This window comes from Vombatus ursinus, unplaced genomic scaffold (assembly GCF_900497805.2).
Source record: "Vombatus ursinus unplaced genomic scaffold, bare-nosed wombat genome assembly UNPS02014802.1, whole genome shotgun sequence".
NCBI classification, from domain to species: Eukaryota; Metazoa; Chordata; class Mammalia; order Diprotodontia; family Vombatidae; genus Vombatus; species Vombatus ursinus.
Window position 1 is genome coordinate 5836836 of NW_020954580.1, and position 20778 is coordinate 5857613.

The 20778-nt window shown below is 41.5% G+C and overlaps 1 protein-coding gene across 1 annotated transcript in view; it reads right to left on the bottom strand.

The window, feature by feature from the left end:
- Positions 1 to 19647, bottom strand: part of PLCD4 (phospholipase C delta 4) — a 25416-nt gene extending 5769 nt beyond the window's left edge. Inside the window, exons 1-6 of the mRNA XM_027873912.1 lie at positions 19487 to 19647; positions 8778 to 8836; positions 8451 to 8609; positions 6403 to 6631; positions 5062 to 5191; positions 3391 to 3796 (exon numbers count right to left, since the gene is read on the bottom strand). Of these exons, the coding sequence (XP_027729713.1) occupies positions 3391 to 3796; positions 5062 to 5191; positions 6403 to 6631; positions 8451 to 8609; positions 8778 to 8802 (949 nt within the window). The 5' untranslated portion in view covers positions 8803 to 8836; positions 19487 to 19647. The remainder of the gene's footprint in view (positions 1 to 3390; positions 3797 to 5061; positions 5192 to 6402; positions 6632 to 8450; positions 8610 to 8777; positions 8837 to 19486) is intronic.
- Positions 19648 to 20778: the final 1131 nt, after the last annotated feature.

Below are 20778 nucleotides of genomic sequence, written 5' to 3' on the forward strand. Positions count from 1 at the left end.
GAGAAGTTCAATGTCTGGAAGGTGACAATGACAATGAAGGACTGGTGAATGCTGCCTGCATCCCTGAAAGCCCAGTTGGTTGTCATAAGCAATACAGATTGAGGCAGAGCCAAAGGAGCCTCTGGTTTTGGGATTAATTCACCTTTTTTGTGTCATAGCCCCCTTGGGTAGTTTGGTGAAACCTCGGGACCCCTTCTCAAAATCATGTTTTTAAATGCATAAAAACAAAATGCATATTTTTACAAAGGAAACCAATTATATTGAAATACAATTACTAAAATATTTTACAAACAGGTTCATGGACCCCAGGTTAAGAACCCCTGGATGGGACTAGATGAATTCTGAGCCCTTCGAATTCTAAGATCTGAGGGAGGGATGAAAATGGGACAATGAAGGAAGAATTTCTGAGTATGCATCCCATCAAACTTATCCTCCCCCCCCCCACTTGGAAACCCCTGCCTCATCTATTTTACAAATCATGTTCCATCTCAGCCCCCAAATCCTGATCAAGAAATGCCCCCTCTTTATGAGGCCTTTCTCGTTTAGTACTACCCATCCTTCAGTAATTTTCATATCAAAACTCTGGCCTCCAGAACTTACAAATAGGATGATGATGATCATAACATTATTAACTCACATTCATATAGCATGGTAAAGTTACGAAAACACAGTACAGCATAGGGAGGCAGCAATGACATCAGGAGCCCTAGACTTGAGGTCAGTGGGGACCTGGGTTCAAATTCTGGTTCCTTTCTACATCTATGATCTTTGACAAGTTATTTCTCCTTTTTGGCCCTCGGGGTCCTAATTTGCAGTAAAATAGGGGTGTGAGACTAGATAATTTCTAAAGTCTTTTTCTAGCTGTCAATTCTATGAACCCTGTATAAGAGGTGCCTTAGAGGTTGAAGGGACCTTAACAGTCATAAAATCTGACCTTGTCATTTTACAGATGAGTAAACGAAGGCTGAACTTCAGGGTCATAGAGCATAGTGGCAGAACTAAGTTTGTGGGACCTAGGCATCTCCTGATTCCTAGCCCATGGTTCTTTTCACATTATCTATATGGAATGTTATGTCTTCCTTTCACACATATTACTTTGGGATTTTATGAATATCTGTTCTGTCTCTCCCCTTAGCAAACAAGGACCATGTGTCCTTCTATATCTCTCTTCCTCTTCAAATAGCTATTTAGGGTTGATATGAAGTGAGGAGCCAGTGCCCAGTGGATTGAAATGATGGCATGTCTGTGTATCATTCCATCTCCCATTTCTGTCAGTGATGTTCATTAAACAAATATTTATTCAGTGCCCTACTGTGGGCATGAGACACACACAGTAGGACAGCATGAGTGGAACTGACATATTCTGCATCCAGAGGGGCACTAGTATTTACTGTCAATTCAATCAATAAATATTTATTAAGCACCTACTACGTGCCAGGCACAGTGCTAAGTGCTGGAGATACAAAAAGAAGGAAAAAAAAACAGTCCCTTCCCTCAAGGAGCTCACAATCTGATGGATTTCTGTAACTTACTGTTCCATCATTCTTCCTTTCATAGCCTAAACTTGAAGTCAGTAATAGAGATGTATAATTCTCCTCTGCTAGAAAGAAGGGAGAAGATTGGGACCCAGGCCTCCTGGATCTAGTGTCTAGCTCTCATCTACCATGTTTCTGACTCTTGCTCTGTTGTGTATCCTTCCCCAAAGTAGGATCATAGATTTAGAACTAGAAGAATTTTAGATATCATTGAAATCAACCTCCTCACTTGACAGGTAAGGAAGCTGAGGCCCATAGTAGGAAAATAACTTAACAATAACAACAATAGCTATCGTGTGTGTGTTTGTGTGTGTGTGTGCGTGTAAAACGCTATAAGGTTTGTAAGGCACTTTACAAATATTAACTCATTTTATCCTCACGACAAATCTGGGAGGTTAGGTACTGTTATTATCTCCATTTCACAGATCAGGAAACTGAGGCAAACAGAGGTTATGTGTCTCATCCAAATTCACACACATAGTCAGTTAGCAGAGTGTGAATTTGAATGTAGGTCTCAGAACTTCAAATCTAACGCTCTGGACCAAAGAGGGAAGGATCCTGGCTGAGGTAGGGAGACAAAGAAGGTTTGGGGTATAGATTACAAACAAAAAAGTACCATAATCACCAGTCCATAGCAACATAATGAATCATCTCTAGTCAAGCTCAGGCCAGTGCTGGACTCAACAACTAAAGACAGATGGGGGAGAATATGGAGAGAACACAGTGGAAAACAAAAAAGACAGTTTAAAGCTGGGAAATGAAACCACATCATTTATCTTTGAGAAGAGAAGATAGGAGAGACATCATGGCATGATGGATTAAAAGCTGGCCTCTGAGTCCGGAAGACAGGAACTCAACTACTGACTGTAGGGTATGCAGTGGATAAAGTGCTGGGCCTAGAGTGAGGAAGACCTGAGTTCAAATTCAGCCTCAGACACATGCTGGCTATGTGACCCAGGGCAAGTCACTTAACCTCAGTTTCCTCATCGCAAAATGGGTTAACAATAGCACCCATCTCCCAGGGTTGCTGTGAAGATCAAATGAGATATTTGTAAAGTGCTTGGTGAACCTTAAAGCACTACATAAATGCTGTCGTCATCATCATCATTATTATTTATCCTGACTATATGAGCCCCAGTCAGCTCTGTAGGACTGTAAATCATAGAACAGTTGCTGACCTGCTTTGGTGGAGTGTTTCCTCATTGGGCAGTTCTCTGTGCTGATGAAATAACGGGTTTGATCCAAAATTTAAATTTTAAAAAATGTACAATGAGAGAAGACTGGAGGCTGATAAGCAGCTGTTCTCCCTTTCTGTGGAGAATGAGACAAAATAAAATGGGACTGAACCTGCAGCTAGATCAGTTACACACCAGAATCTCCCAACAGTGAGGGATGAGAACAGGTGCTTGACATTAGTCAGAGGACTTAGGTTGGAAACACTACTCTCCCCCTACTACCTTGTGTGACATTGGACAAGTCTCCGCGCATCTCTAGGGAGCCTTAATTTCCTCATCTGCAAAATGAGGGGATTGGTTTAGGTGATTTCTAAGCTTTTTCCACAGTGGATAGAGTGCCAGAACTGGAGTTAGGAAGACCCGAGTTCAAATCCTGCCTCAGACACTTGCTACCTGTGACTGTAGGCAAGTCATTTCACTCTTATCTGTTTCCTCGTCTGTAAAATGAGCTAGAGAAGGAAATGGCAAACCACTTCTCTGCCATGGAAACCTCAAATGTGGTCATGAAGAGTCAGACACAATGACAATGAGAAGCTCTTTTCTAGACCTAAATCTGTGTTTCCATTAGTGGTTACTGTGGTAATCACTCCTTCCCCGAAGATTTAGTCAATGTCATGAACCATGGCTCCCAGAGATAAGATACCATGATCTGGGGCAAGAACAGGGATTTCTAGCCAGTCTGGGGTTAGATAAGAGAGTCCTTGTGAATCGGTGCTTCACTCTCCAGCCTCCCACACCATCATCCTGTTCCCTTTCTTTGTCTCTTCCCTCCCCGCCTCCCCAAACACATGTACCGCTGTCTGATGGCTCATAGCGAGCGATCAGTTCCAAGGCAAGGTCAGAAGCGCGGTCTCCCTCTTTCTGCTCTTCACGAAGGAAATCTGCGAACTCCAGCAGTGTCAGCTTCTGGCCATCCCCTGAGAGGATTTCAAACAGCTCCAGGATCTCTGAGCGCTGGGTCAGGGCCCGATAGAACTCCACAAATTCCTCGCCTTCCAACATCCCTGACTCTGACTTGTCCGCAGCCTGCGTGGGAAGTTGTGGGGACAGGGTTTTCAGGGACCCTGTTCTCCGTTTGCTTAGCTCTCCGACCAGGCACCAGCAATGAAAAGAGGTTGTCAGGAAATAATGTAATACCAACTCTTTGTCATTTAACTTCTATGTGTCTCATCTCTCATGAGACAAGATGTATATACATCTTGTCTCCAATATCAATCAGTCAATTAGTCATTTATTAAGCATCTGCTATGTGCCAGGCACTGAGGACACAAAAAAAGAGGCAAAAGACAGTTCCTGCCCTCAAGAAGCTCACAATCTAATGATGGTCCAATATGATATCATTACAAACTCCTTAAGGGCAGGAATTATGCCTTAGACTTAAAACAGACCATAGAATTTAGAGCTGGAAGGGAACTTACACATGATCTAGCCAAAGGATTCACCCTTGTAGCCCACTGTGGAGGCTGTGGAGTTATTGGAAGGATTCTGGGAATCCATATGTAAATACATAAATAAGCAAACATACCTTCTGTAGATTGAATAATAATGATGATGATAGTAATAAAAGATCATAGCTAGCATTCAGAAAACACTTTACAATTTACGAAGCACTTTATACACATTATTTCAATCCTCATAACAACCCTGGGAAGTAGGCACTTTATTATCCCCATTTTACAGGTGAGTAAACTAAGACTGAGAGAGTTTAAGTGATTTGCACAAATGTAGTAAGTTTCTGAGGCAGGACTTGAATTCAGGTCTTCCTGACTCAAGGATAGTGCTCTATATACTATGCCACCTAGATGCCTCACACACATATGGAACATATATGTATGGCTTTTTCCCAAAAGTTAATAATATATATAATTCTTTGTATAATAATTATATATATTATATATGTTAATATATAATTGTATATGTACAATTAATTGTTAATGGTTAGTAATATACAAACTAGTTTTAAAGCATCATAAGATTAATAGTCATTTTAAGTTATTCTGTATTTTCCCAACCAATGTATATTCACTAGTACTATCATATGGAGGAAGTAGTCTGTGAAATATTTGATCATCAAAAAATGAATCCTCATACCTAAAAAGGTTGGGAACCATTGATCTAGCCCAGTTCTAGTTTGTTCTTTGTATGCCCTTCCCCCAACGGTGCCTAGCTAAACAGATAGACATTTAATAAAGTGTTAATCGATTGAACAACTAATTGATATCAAGAGGTGGCTTAAGCAATGAATTTAACTGGCTGATTCCTTTCCATCCCTCCCCTACCAGGACACACACCTGAAAGAGCTGGAGAGCATGCTCAGGGTCCATGTCCACATTCATCAACCGTAGCAATCGCTGCACCTCCCGGAAACTCATTCTACCGTCTTGGTCTTTGTCCCCCTGCTGAAACCAATCACTCAGCCATCTGCGTCAGGGTGAAGGAAAAGCCATGGCCTGGGTTTTGGGTTTGGTTTGTTTGTTTTTTTTTTTTTTGAGGGGGTTGTATTTTAGCATGAAGGGCAGATGACCTAAGGAACCTGAAATGATTCCATATCTTTTGATCACTCAAAGTACAATAATTTCTCATCCCGAATACCCTAATCCTACCCAGGATCCTTAGCATATCAGGTCCATATTTGACTTCTTTGTCCCAATCTTTGCTTCCTCCCTTTTTCTCTTCCTGTCCTGAGTGTAGGACATCTCCTCCTGTCCTTTTCTCTTATCATTCACCCTTGGGGTCCCATCATGCTATGCGCTTGTGCCCAACTCTGTTATTTATGCATCACAGGACATCCTCATGCTGGGCTAAAGTCATTCTCCCTTGGTCTGCCCAGGGTCCATTCCCTTGTTCCACCTCTGTAGTTTCCTTCAGTTCAGGGATTCTTAATCACTTCTTTGTGACATGGACTCCTTTGGCAGGCTGGTGAAGCCTATGGACCACTTTTTTCAGAATAATGTTTTTAGATGTGCAAGATTACAAAGGAAACCAAATATATTAAATACAGTTATCAAAAAAATTTTTAATTCACATACCCCAAGTTAAGAGCCCTTGCAGGGGATAGAGGAATGCATGAGTGGATAGATGATAGAGAGAGAGAGAGATAATTGGATGGATGGATGGATGGATGGATGGATGGATGGATGGATGGATGAACAGATGAATGATAGAGAGATGGATGATAGAGAGATGGAAGACATAGACAGAGGGATAGATGGACAGATGGATGGATGAATGGATGGATGGATGAATGGATGGATGGATGGATGGATGGACAGACGGATGAGATAGATAGACACGTAGATAGATAGATGGGTGGATAGATGGATGGATAGATATATGGATAGACAAATGGAAGAAATAAATAGACAGTTAGATAGATAGATATAGATAGATAGAGCATGCACTAGTATGTGGCACGTAATGTACCAAGCATACTTCGGCATCCTTGGACACTATTACACTACATACGCTCTGTGATAACCTTCTAAGCCCTCTTCTCACTCCCGTCTCAGCCCGATCACATCCTAATCCTGGTCCTTGATGTCCCATCATTCCTCTGTTCCTATCCCTGATGTCTCATACCATTATATGGGCTCCTCCCGTATATACAACCAGTCTCCTCACTGGAAGGATACTGGTCCATCTTCTCTTGCTGGTCCATGCTGGTGATAATCTCCTGCAGGCGCCGAAGTCCTTGCACCCAGCTCTGTGCCTCTTCGATGCTGCCTGCCACCAGGTCCAGGTTGGGGCGGCGCCCATGGAAAACAACTGTGAAGCCATGCTCTAGGGGGATTTCATCTGCTAGGCTCCGAAGCAGTTCTGATTCATGGCCTTCTCGCACTGTCTCCACATCTGAAATGGAGACTGAAAATGGAGTGGAAAGAGCAAGACAAAGGAAGGGAAGAAGAGTCAGGATTTTTTGTTTGTTTGTTTAGTTCACAGGCTTTTAAAGTCAAGACTTTGCTGTGAGGTCTCAGAGAATCTCAGAAATGGAAGGGACCTCAAAGACCATCTAGCCCAATGGTCTTTAAACTTATTGTCTTAAGACACTGTACTTTTAAAAATATACTTTTTTGTACTTTTTAAAATTATTAAGTGTCCCCAAAGAGCTTTGGTTTATAGGGGTTATATCCAGAAGTGTGCTGGTAAATATTTAACAATTGGCTCTCCAGGGAGAGCCACTTTTAAGTTTTACATGCGTAATGAACATTTTCTCCAACACTTCATCAAGTCTGGATGATCAATAAAACAACAAATCAAGTCCTAATTTATAGTTTGCCAATTTCAGAGGTGTAAATATTCACACTGAAAATTTAACAATTGACTCTCTTGAGCTGGCATGAGCCAGCTCCAGCACAACACTGGTTATACTTATCAATATATAACAAATATCAAAATGGATAAAATTTTAAAATATGCATTAATTCATTAAAATGATAAATCATAATGTTAACATAAATAACATTTTTATGAAAAATAACTACATTTTCTTTAAAATTAGTAATTAGAGTAGCATTGTTTTACATATTTTTACATATCTCTTTAATATCTGCCTTAATAAAAGACAGCTAGTTTCTCATATCTGCTTCTGCATTCACTCTGTTGTGAGATGTTGTTTTGGTTGAAATAGAAGAAGAAAATGTGGTTTCACACACTTTAGTCGGTAAAGAGAGGAGTATTTTAATAAGCAAATAATGTCTTAGTATTATTACGGAGGGCAGCTAGGTGGTACAGTGAATAGAGAGCTGGGCCTGGAAACCCTTTGTGACCTCATTTGGGTTTTGTTTTTTGTTTTTTGGCAAAGATACTGGAGTGGTTTGCCATTTCCTTCTCCGACTTATTTTACAGATGAGGAAACTGAGGCAAACAGGGTGAAATGACTTGCCCAGGGTCACACAGCTGGTAAGTGTCTGAGGCCAGATTTGAATGTAGGATGATGAGTCTTTCTGACTCTAGGTCCAGCACTCCATTCACTGTGTCACCTAGCTGCCCTACGTGAAGACTCTTGAAAGGTAAATATGCTACAGTTTAGAAATTCTTATTGAGCCTAATTGTCTGATTCCACTTCTACAAGGGAGAAAATTAATCACTGGCATTTCCTGTCCACCAGGGAACCAAATTATTTAACCCTTCTGAAGACACCTGAGATTAGATCTTATTTTGGCCTTTAAATGTTAAAACACCTAGAAGGCCTTCAGCTTGATGAGCGAATTGGCTATGGAGAATTTATGAGAGAATGTGGACAAGAATGATGTAGGATAAGGAGGCATGCTGGGTTGCTGTCTGTACTGCTAAAGGGAATATCCATAGCAATGATATAATAGATCTATTGTTATAAAGTATTGTAGGCTATCAGTCAAAAGATGGCACCCTTAAAGTGATCAGATCATGAGATTCTAGAATTGTTATAATGGACTTGGCCAATGGTGTTTATAAAATGTTGGCATTTATTTCAGGTGGAGTTTTTAGAAGCAAATAAGAAATCATAACACCTTCCCCAAATCTAGCTCCTGCCTGGAAACACAACCCTTGTGTCAGAGTTCCAGAGGGGACACACAGGCACAAATACAGTCTGTTTGCTCAGTGGATACTTTTGTAGCCCAGCAGTTAATCCCCAGGCTGGTTCTGTCTCTCAGTGTCTTTTCTCCCTTTCCCCATCATCCCTTTTTCCACAGTTACTCACAGCTGGGTTTGGTTCTTCCACCAGCCTGCCGGGCGTACCAAACAGTCATTCCATCGTCCTGGAGTCTGAAGTATCTCTGCTTCTTCCAACTTCGGGATTTGACCTTGCGTAGCACAGACCCATTCTGCATCAACAGCAGATCATCATCCAGAGGCAGCCCTGCAGGTGGGGAAGGCAATGTGACAGAAGAGCTGGTTGGGGGATTTGAAGAGACCGTGTAGACAGTTCTAGAACTTCACCCCCGTCATCTTGGTCACCATCTTGGTCACCATCTCCAACATTGTCTCTTGCCTCCCCACATCCTCTTCTCCTCCAACTGATACTCACGAATGCTGTGCAAGGGTGATGCCATGACCCTCACGACTCCCAGACTTCACAGAAAGCACCTGCTAGGGCAAGAGGGAATGTCAGACATTGGACTTACCTTGGAGGTCACACATAAGCAGATAGTCTCAGAGATGGAAAGGACCTCAGAGGACACTGAGTTTAATCTGTTCTGGATTAAGAATTTCCTCCATAACATACCCATGTGAAGACACATGAAGATATGATGACAGACTGAAATAATCAAACTATAAATCTGCATGCATTCGTAGACTGTTAGAGCTGGAATGGTCCTTAGGAATTATTGAATCTGTAGAAGCATATGTAACACTAAGACTTCACTTGTGTCACAACTAAGGGGTGCAGTGGATAGAGTACTGGGCCTGGAGTCAGGAAGACCAGAATTCAAATCTGACCTCAGACACTTGCTAGCTATGTGGCCCTGGGCAAGTCACTTAGCCTCCATTTGCCTCAGTTTCCTCATCTATAAAATAGGGATAATAATAGCACCTACCTCACAGGAGAGTTGTGAAGATAATGAGATAATTGTTGTAAAACACTTTACAAACCTTAAAAAAACACACTATGTAAATGCTAGCTATCATTATTAAGAAAGATTTGGAATATTACTATAAGTACTGTAAGAAATACTGTAAGAAATGATGAACAAGTTGATTTAAAGGGGCAGCTAGGTGGTGCAGTGGATTGAGCACCGGCCCTGGATTCAGGAGGACCTGAGTTCAAATCTGGCCTCAGACACATAACACTTACTAGCTGTGTGACCCTGGGCAAGTCACTTAACCCTGTTTGCCTCACTAAAAAGCAAAAAAAAAAAAAAAAAAAGATTTGGATTATTACCGTAAGTACTGTAAGAAATACTGCAAGAAATGATGAACAAGTTGATTTTGGAAAGACTTGCCACGAAATAATGAAGAGTGAAATGAGCAGAATCAAGAGAACATTGTATGCAGTTAACAGCAACATTGTTTTAGGAATGACTTTGAGTGAATAAGTTATTCTGAGTATTATAAATACTCAAGTCAACTCCAAAGGACCTATAAAGGAAGATGCTGTCTACCTCCAGAGAAAGAACTGATAAATAGAAGTATGTACAGTATGGTTTTACACACACACACACACACACACACAGATACAGGTATAGTTTTATATATATATGTAGATATATGTATATATCTATAAATATATATCTATACACCTATACATATCTATACATATATGCATATGTATACGTGTATGTCCAAAGGTGGCATTCTCTAGTGAGAGATGGAGAGGGAGGGAGAGAGACAATTCAGAACTTAAAATGTAACAAAAAATTAATTTAAAAAAGAAAAAAATATCATGAGTGGCTTAGTCCAAAGCCCTTGGACTCAATAAAAAACTAATTTGTATTCTTTGAAGAGATTTTATCAGTTTCAGGAAGGAATCTTTATTTCCTGAAATTAAGAGACTTGTTTATCTCTATCAAAGAAGAGTAGAAATGTCTTTAATTACATTAGGAGAAATATCTCTTTGGTCACCTTTGACCATATTAAAAGGGGAGCAGCTAAAGGAGTGATTGATTTTAGAAGTTATTTTTTCTAAGAGTACACCAGCAATAATATTACTTTAGTCTTGCTTCAATAAATCAAAAAACTTGGCATTTAACCCTTGTACCTTTGGTGTATTTTGGTGTAGAAGTATCTTTTGTTTTAGTATGTCTGTAGAATGTGGGGCAGCTAGGTGGCACAGTGGATAGAGTGTCAGGCCTGGAGTCATGACTCATCTTCATGAGTTCAAATTTGACCTCAGAAACTTACTAGCTGGGTGACCCTGGGCAAGTCACTTAACCTTGTTTGCCTCAGTTCCTCATCTATAAAATGAGCTGGAGAAGGAAATGGCAAACTACTCCAGCATCTTTGCCAAGAAAACCCTACATGCGGTCACGGAGAGTCAGACACAACTGAAAAACAACTGAACTGAAGCTATAGAATGTAAGTGGAAATTACCTGAGTGGCAGAGAATTTTGATCAGCACTGGGAACTTTGCCAATTTGGACCTCTCTCATAGAAGGAATGCGTGTCTAATAATAAATCATCTCTGAGAGCTTTTGGCTAAGTTTTTCCTCTGTAAGTCCAACACCCTCATTTTACTGCTAAGAAAACAGAGACCCAGGGTGGTTAACAGGACTTGCCCAATGTCACATAGCAAGGCAGTGAGAGAGCAAGAAGCAGAACCCAGGTCTCCTGAGAACTGGTCCAATCTCTACCTTATACTGCTTTCTGAAATAGATGCAGATCTCTTGACCTACCAGTCTACTGGTGCTATTTAAAAAGGAAATAGAGTTAATCTGGTATAGTTTATTTTTATTTTTAGTAAGCCCATACTAATTCCTAGTGATCCATACTTCCATTTCTATGTGTTCACAATTCATCTGTGTAATAAGCTGTTCTAAAACCGCCTGAGGATTAATGTTAAGCTCACTGAGAGATCTTTTTTAGGTTCTGCTTTTTGAAAATCAAGACTTCCTCCTATCTCTAGTGTTTTGGCATCTGTCTCAAAGATCCTACCAGGACATTTCCCCCGCCTAAAGTTTCTTCAGTCATCTGGAATCTAATTCATCCCCACCTAGAGACATGAATCATTTAGAATCTAGGTGTTTCTTTATTTTGGGCTTCAAATGCCTATTTTAAAAAATATTTCTATTGATGTAGCTTATTTGTATATCACTTTATTTCTGAATACATTCTTTCCCTTCCTCTACTCAGCAAGTTGTCCATGCCTTGTAAAAAAGAATAATAAAGAAAAAGGAAAAGAAAAAAGTTTAGTAAAAGTAAGTAGCATATGGGTATAATGGAAATAATGTCAGGTTTGGAGTCAAAGGACCTGGGTTTGACCTGTGTGACACTGGTCAAGTTATTTAAATCCCCAATTTTCCTCATTTTTTGAGGAATTTTTTCCTCATTTATGAAATGAGAGGATCTAGCCTTGTCTAAAGTTCCTTCCAGCTCTAACTCTATGACCCCATGGTCAGCTGAATCTGACAGGACAGGTAGCTCCACACCTATAATCTCCAAGCTCTGCAAAGGAAAGAAAGGTTGTTGTTCAGCCATGACACCATTTGAGGTTTTCTTGACAAAAATACTGGAGTGGTTTGCCATTTCCTTCTCCAGATCATTTTTACCGATGAGGAAACTGAGGCAAACAGGGTAAAGCAACTTGCCCAGGGTCACATAGTATGTGTCTGAGGCTGGATTTGAATTCAGGAAAATGAGTGTTTATGATTCCAGGTCCCATACTTTATCTGCCAAGTCACCTGGTTAGAGAGAGATACATTTTCTTATCTTTGAGGACAAGCCTATTCATCGAATATCTCTTTAACCTATGTTCTTCTATATTTTCCAGGATGAAGACTGGAATAATACAGAGTGGAGAGAGAAGGAAGCTATACTACCTTTTAAAATACCATTTTTTTTCAACTTTTATTTAGTATTTTATTTTTCCCTAGTTACATGTAAAAACAATTTTTAACATTCATTTTTAAAACTTTGAGTGAAAAGAACTAGTCTTAAGAAAGATTTTACACTTGCCTAAATTTCATTGTTTTAAAGGAAAAGGAGCCAAGTTAGATCTAGGAACCAGTCATCAGAGTTTCTTCCATTCTGTGTTCTATGATTCCTTACACCCAAATACCCCATAGTAGCCATACAGCCTCTAACCAGACTTTATTCCTCTTGCCCCGCCTTGGTGGGGATGGAGAACAGCAACCCTTCATTATAAACACCTTTCAGAATCTTGAAATCTTTCTTTTTAGCATTTTCTTGTTTAGCTCCCTCAGAAGGTTCATTTTTCAGGTTTGTCTGTTTCTTCTCAGCTTTCTGGTCATAGAGAATTATAGAATGTTGGAGCTGGAACCTCATTCCTCAGGTCATCTAATATAACCACCTGTCTGAACAGATGAGGAACTTGGGACCCAGGAATAATTTGAGCCAGTGCGGTGGGGTGAAAAAACATTAGGCAACCTTCACATCCTGGGCCCTGCCTACCTTTCAAACCTCACTGCACATATATTCCCCTTTCTGTCCTCTGAGAAGCAGTCAAACTAGCCCTCACCTGAAATGTACATCCTCCTCACCTCTACCCCTTAGAATCTCTCTTCCTTCATACACACATCTCAGGAACCACCACCTACAGGAAGCTTTTTTTTCTGATTTCTCCCTTCCTTTTCCCAAATTACTAGTTCCCTCCCTCCCTAACTACCTTAAATTTAACTGGCTTGGCTTTATCTTGTATTTATTCCATATACTTATTCTATATATTTAATATTTATTCTATATACTAAAATACTTAAGGATTTATTCTATATACTGATGAGAATGTAAATCCCTTGAATAGGATTTGTTTCATTTTTTTTTAATTTGAATTCCCAGAACCTAACATGGTGTCTCACACATAATACCTAGAGCTGGGACTCAGAGTATTCTTTTAGAAGGGATAGTCCCCCTTTGATTTCCTCTGAGTGGTGTAAATAGTCTAGAAATTGAAGGGTAAAGCAACTGTTCCAGCCCTCAGAAAAACAGATTTCTTTCCTTGTTTTTAAAAGATCCCAGAACTGGCCTGAGCTCTCTCCCCAAAGCTCTCTCCTTCCTTTCTCACCCCTGCCAAACATCTTATCCCAATGCCAGGGCTGGGCACTGACCACACCACTTTTCTGTTCTTTGATTTCTCTTTTTGTGGCACCAGAGATACAGCTATTGTTCATGTCTGAAAGGTGGGACCCACTTTATTCAACCTTGGACTGCTCACACACACTGGAGCCTCACAAAGGACCACAAAATGGAGACAGGGTAAGAACAGGTCACTGTATCTACTATTTAACAGGGTGAAGGAAATAGCTTTGATCTATGTTGTCAAAACTTCCCTATCCACCCCTCCCTCTATTTCCACATCAGGGTTTTACCTGTGTTCAAATAACACAAGATCTGTGGCATCGGTTTCATCTAGAAAAGGACTTTGATGGGTAGAAGGTCAAGACAGAGGAAGGGGTTGGTCTTGAGACAAGAAATACGTTAGTCATCTTCTCAGCAAAGTCTGTATCTCAAGCCCAGAATGGGCCTTCCCCCACTGGAGGGCCCATGAGACAAACCCAGGACTCTTGCCAGGAGTGACAGGCCTTCATTGCTATCACCCCTGGGGGTCATCAGATCCCCTGAGAGCTACATTTTTCAAGATTCCTTATGCTAGCTGTGGAGAGAATACTCTAGGCTCTCCGTGTGGTTCTCAGAACTGGCAAGCTGCTGGAGGTGAGGAAGCAGATCTAGGCCAGCACCACTATCTCCCCTCACCATATGGACACCCGCCCTCTCCAATTCCAACTCCCCTTTCGTCCCTTTCTTAACCCCCATCCAATTCACACATAATCCTTTTCAGTCGACCAAAAGCAGTCACAGCGATAGTAATTAACTGCTGTTTGCCTCAGTTTCCTCATCTGTAAAATGAGGGTAATAATAGCACCTACCTCTCAGGGTTATGGTGAGGATCATTACTTAAAGTTCATGGCACACTGCCTGGCACATACGAAGCACTACATAAATGTTAGTTGTTGTTATTATTGTTATGGGGTAAGCACACAGGCCTGCTCCCTGACCCTAAATTTCTGGCCCAAGTTCTCATTTCCTATCTTGTCATTCCTCACATGGTGACAGTCATTTCACTGTCTCTGTCTGCAACCCTACACTTGTCTCTGCCTTGATCAGTTAAGTCACCCCCCTCCACACATGCTTCTCATGCTCCCCATGTTCCATTAACATCTCCTAATTATCTGCTCCCTCCATCCATCCTCCGGTATTCCTGGATTCCTCTACCTGTCTCTATTACCTAGAGCCATAAGTAGGCATTGTTTTTGGCTCAGGTGAAGCAGGTCTGGGGCAAACAGCACACAAAAAAGGATTTTTTAAGTAAACATTTTAGCATAAATTAGTTTGAGGTGTGGATAGATAGAGACTACCCTCTGAGTAGACTCCAGATCATAGTAAAGGGCACTCCTGTGTGTGTGTGTGTGTGTGTGTGTGTGTGTGTGTGTGTGTTTGTGTGTGTGTGTGTGCACTATGCACATACTTCAGAGCTCATCTTAAATACAGAGTAGAAGAGGCCAGGAAGGAGTCAGTAGGTGGTGACCCTCCTAGTTTAACAAATGATTCTTTGGGGGTAGCTGGATGGCTCAGTGGCTACAGTATTAGACTGTCAGGAAGACCTGAATTCAAATCCTGCCTAAGATATTGACTAGTTGTATGACCCTGGGCAAGTCACTTGATTTCTACTTGCTTCAGTTTCCTCATCTGTAAAATGGGGATAATAGCATCTACCTCCCAGGATTGTTATGAGAATACACACACACACACACACACACACACACACACACACACACACATACACACAAAATATACATACATATTAATAGCTTAGAGCTGAACTAAGACTTTTGGGAATCCCTGCATATACGTACCCATATAAATGTCTCCACATATCTTTGCATACCTTTTCTTATCTTTCTCTTTTTCTATTCCTGTTCCTAATCTCTTCACCTCATCCTCTCTTCCCTCTTCTCTCCTTCTTTCCTCTCATCATTTTGTCACTTCAGTCTATTTCTTCTTCTTTTTCCCTATTCTCAAAAATCAGTTCCTTTTACTTCCTTGTCCCTTGTCCCTTCTTATCACCTCCTCCCTCTTTTTCTCCTTTATTTTCAGACCTATTCCTATACCCTCTGAGTCTGTCTCAATTCTAGGCATTTCCAAGCTAGAAGACAAAATATTTAGGCTCTGTCCTTAGGATAGGAATTCCCATCTTGGTTTTAATACCTTCCTATTTGCTACTAGGAGACAGGATTTAAAAACATTCTCCACAAGAGAAGTGGAGTTGGAATCCAAATATGCTACCTACCAGCCAGTCTTCAAGTGCCCAAGGTAGGATTGGGACAGATGGGTCAAAGCAGTGGCTAGTGAAGGACTGAGGTGTGACAGGTTTAGGGAAATTAGTGGGGTGAGAGTCAGGGTCAAAAAAGTATTGAGGCTAAAGTAGAGTAGGAACACATTTGGGTAATGGGGTGAGGGAGTTTGGATTCCCAGAAAGGCCAGCATGCCAAGATGAAGACAATGGATAGAGACAAAGAAGCACTATAGCATCAATAATGCATCCCATCTTCATGCCTTATTCTGCTCCACCTCCCTCCCCACTGGACCCTGGGGAGCAGAGGCAATGATTTTCCATGCTATAACTGGGAAACACGAGGCATAGATAGGGAAGACCCTTGGTCCAGAGTTGCAGGGTCAAGATTCAAGTTCTGACCTCCACAGACCACATAGCTTTGATCTAATTCCTGGAAAATGATTGCCCTATAGAGTGACTACCAGAAACCTTTAGATAGTAGTGATTCTGGCTGAGATCCCAGGGGTCCTGGGGGTGGGGTGGGAGGGCAGTGTCTCCCAGAGAGTCAAAGGAGAAGAATTTAGATCATGTTTCCCACCTCTCTGCTTCCAGGAAGGGCTATAGCTGACCTGGTTCAGAAGAAAAAGGAGAATGAAATGAACATGGGCCAAGATCATAGAACCATGGAATGTTTGATCTAGAAAGGAGCTCAGAGATGGTTCATTGAGTCCAATCTCCCACTTTTACATATGAGGAAATGGAGGCCATGAGGAAACCTAAAGTCTGGGAAGCCCTTTGTGAAATAACACATATCCCAAAAGAGCAGAACTAACTAGAATAGGGTATACACTAACCACAACCACTACCATTAACCATATCAAAAGAGGAAAAGTGAATGAAAATTCAGGGACAAAGATTCCTGATAGAGACTTGGAGAGTGAGACTGGAAAGTGGTTATAACGTTGTATGCATTGAAATGGATTTAAATGTAAATAGTTATAAAGCAAGATTAATTAGTTATGTTATGTTTAATATTGTTTATAATCTTTTTTTTTTTCAAAAGAGAAAAATGAAAATGAAGAAGTTCCATTTTAGAGTCTCATTTTTCTTCCTATAGTAACATTTTCCATTCTTTAGAGATAAGGGATGGGGACCAGAATTGTGATTTCATTAGTACATACAGGGTACTTGCTGGTGAGGCAGCTCCCTCCATCAACAGCAGTTCCACACCTTCTTTGCAACTTCTAGCCATAGGGAATTATCTGAGGGTGCTCATAGGTCAAATGACTAGTCCAGGGTCACATGTCATGGCAAGACTTGAGTCTGAGTCTAAGGTTCTCTCCACTCTGCCATATTGACTATTGACTGCCTACTAGGAGCAAGATTCAGTGTTGGGCACTTCCGATATAAACATGCACGGGGCAGCTTGGTGGCGCAGTGGATTGAGCACCGGCCCTGGATTCAGGAGGACCTGAGTTCAAATTCCGCCTCAGACACATAACACTTACTAGCTGTGTGACCCTGGGCAAGTCACTTAATCCCATTGCCTAACCAAAAAAAAAAACAAAAAAAAACAAAACAAAAAAAACCTCCCCCCAAAAACAGATATAAACATGCATAAAATTTGGGTTATTTAGCACAGGACAAACTCATGGGTTTAGAGTAGTCCAATGCCCTCATTTTACAGATTAGGAAATTAATGCTTGGAGAGATGAAGGTTAAACAAATAGTAAGATGCAGAGTGAAGATACGAATCTGTATCTTCAGCCCACTGAAGTGGGCTTTAAGGAAGAGAAGAATAGAAAACAGAGGATGAGAGAGTGCATTTTAAGGCATAAGGGACAGCCTGTGCTATGTAAAAAGCCTATGCTATTAAATGCTTAACAACTGACTCTCCCAAAAAATGTATTCGTTAACACACTTTTAAGTTTAATATGCATTATTAACATTTTAACTTACTTTAGACAATTCAACAAAACAACAAATCAAGCCTTTGCTGCTCTGATTTCCGAGGCCTAAATGCTCATGTTGATATATTCTTCTCCTTAATTAATTTAATTATCTGTTTGAGGGTAGGAACGAGTTGGCTCCAGAACAACCATCAAGATTTCTAACCTTTTTTGGGACCCTCTTGGCAGTCTGGTGAAGCCCATGGACCCCTTCTCAGAATGTTTTTAAATAATTGAAGGAAATGCTAAATTTCAGTTAAAAGTTAGTGAAAATATACTAGCTATACGACCTTGGGCAAGTCATTTAACCCCATTGCCTAGCCCAAAAAAATGTTAGTGAAAATAAAGATATAATTTTTTCTCACCTAAATTCATAGGTCCCCCCACCCCAAATCTATTCAGAAGGGCCTTGAGGGTCCATGAACCTCAAGTTAAGAATCGTAGGGGACAAGCACTTAAAGGGATGAATACACGTTATCTTTGGAGAGATGGATCTGACACTACTCTCACATACCAAGTGGCAGGTAAAAAGACAAAAGAAAAGTACAAGTAAAGTACCAAGAGACTTCAGAGATTTCTGGCTAATCTGGATAAAGGATAATGAGATGTAGTCTCATTAGGATGCCATGTCTGCGGAGAGCATTTCCTCAGCTCACCTCACCTTGATCAACTGCTCTCAAAATATCTCCCAGTAAAAATGAATCGTTTTGGCCTCATGTTAGCCAGCATCCACAAAAATATTCCATTGCGAAGCTTTGCTTTTCTCAGAATATTTCCACATTTCCTGTTCTGAGATGTTTTCTTTTAGGGAAAGATGCCTCTGTAGTGTACTGGCCAGAGACTGAATGCCACACAGTAGTCTGAAGCTTGGATGTCTTGGTTAAATGCATTGCTACTCCTTACTTAGAGGCTTAGGAGACCTTTGCATAAAGTCAACTTTAAGTTTTAAAAGATGTGATTTTGTGCTCACGGTAGATGCTTTCAGCTAGGAAAGGAATTATGGGTCAGGAGAATTAATTATACCAGAGGTGTTCAAAATAGAATTAGGTGACGTACATTAGAATTTGGGGTAAGGCAGGTTAGTCTTGGACTCCCTTTCAGGAAGCTTAGTTAAGGAGATACCATTTTCATACAATTTCACAGTGCCTAACACAGTATCTTGTACATAGCAGATCCTCAGTAAGTGTTTGTTGATTTCCCTGTCCTCTATACCATACTCTCTGTTCTGAGAATTCTCCATTGACCCTGTTTTCAGACTAAGAATCAAGTGTTCAGAACTCAAAGCTTCGCTCTTGCAGAAGTTTAGGAATTTTCTCCTCAGTTTAAACTTGCGGTAAATGACCACAGCCCTTGTCCAGTAAAGAAGTTTGGATCAATTGTTGTTAATGACGGGACCCATCTATCTTCCAACGAGAGGGACAGAGAGAGAGAGAGAGAGAGAGAGAGAGAGAGAGAGAGAGAGAGAGAGAGAGAGAGGAGAAAGAAAAAGAGAATGAGAAACAGGAGACAGAGAAAGAGGAAAGAGAAACAGAAGAGAAAGAAAAAGAGAAAGGAGGAGAAAGAGAGAGAGAGAGAAGCTAAGAGATTGTTGAGTACTAGTATAGACGGGGCAAAAGAATGGAAAGCATAGGGCATAAACTAGAGATAGCCTAGGGGCTGGTTGTGCAGAGCCATCCCTGGGGGAGAGAGTTCTGAGGATGAGCCAGAGTCATGGGTCACGCACGGGACAGATCTGGGTTAGGGGTGGGGAAGGATAGGAGAGTAGGTAGGAGTCAGAGCTTCAGGAGAATCGAGGGAAGCACAGGTTGGGTAAAACTGAGGAAATCTCCCAAGTCCTCTTACCGTGGCCAGGATAATCCCACGTCCCGGTGCTGGAATTCCTTTGTGCAGCAGCAGTTTCTTCTCTTCTTGTTATATTGTCTCCTCTCCTTCCCTTCCCTTCCCTCCCCTCCTTCTTCGGCTTCAGCTTCTCCAGCCACTGTGACTGGCTGACTTAGAGCAAAGCGAAGGGGGTTGCGGGCGGAGGTGAGTGTTTTGCCCAGGCCTGCCTATCAGACTCTTAAAGGTCCAGGACACTGGGCTGGGCAAGGAATCTGACAAAGGAGGAGGGGTATGAGTGAAGGGTACCACCTCTCCTCTGAGAAAGGGCATTGGCTGCCCACGTCTTGGTTTTAACCCTGACCCTAAGTCTTCGGTAGCTCTCAGAGTGAAATCTAAGAAGTATCTGGAGCCTGTACAATTTGGTGAATCACTGCTTTTTACTCTGTAGTTTTCCTTTGTGTAATTCTTCTGTCTCTGCTATCTTTTGTGCCCAGGCTGTCTCTTCAACAGTTTCTGTTTCAACTGGCCAGGTCCCCCATCCGTCTGACCTGCTTTGTACAGCACCCAGTCCAGCATCAGGGCAGGAGGAAGAGGAGGGGGAAGGAGGGCAGTGATAATCCCAGATTATCCAGGGACTTTATAATGCCTTTAATATAGTAGGTGCCTAATAATTATTTGTCGGACTGATGGATAAATGGGTGGGTGAATGCCAAGATCCCTTTAGGAGGAATTGGAGAGGTTGAGAATGTGGAAAGAGAAGTAGTATAAGGTTCTGATGATGAGGGGAGACTAGGGATTTAGAAAACCCAGAGCAGGAAGCCCAGTTCAGGGGGTGGGTGTGGGAGCAGGTGGAAGGAAACACTAAGGAGGTACAAAGGGAAGGAGCTCCATTGTACTCCACCTCAGACCCCATAAGAGGGGTTGTGAGAAGTGTTTTGTTGTGACATTTTCCAGAGGACAAAACTGACCCTGAGGCTTAGGGAGGAGCAAACTATCCTGGTGTCGATAGCTGAGTCGAACTTGGCTCTCTGTCCCTTGAAATCTTAGCAGTGACCTGAACTGGGACCTACTCAGCCTCTACAATTCTGTCTAGGTCTAGATCAACTCTGCAACTCCCCCTCAATACCCTCAACCCCAGCCCTGCCCCACCCCACCAGCCCCCATACCTGAGGAAAATCAGATTATCTGACAAAAAGATGAGATCATGACATGAAAGCCAGAGGTTGCCACCGCACAGGGGCCCAGGCACTCAGTAGCTAAGGGCACACAATAAGTACCCACCCACATTTCTCTCGGTCTATAAGAAACCTGCA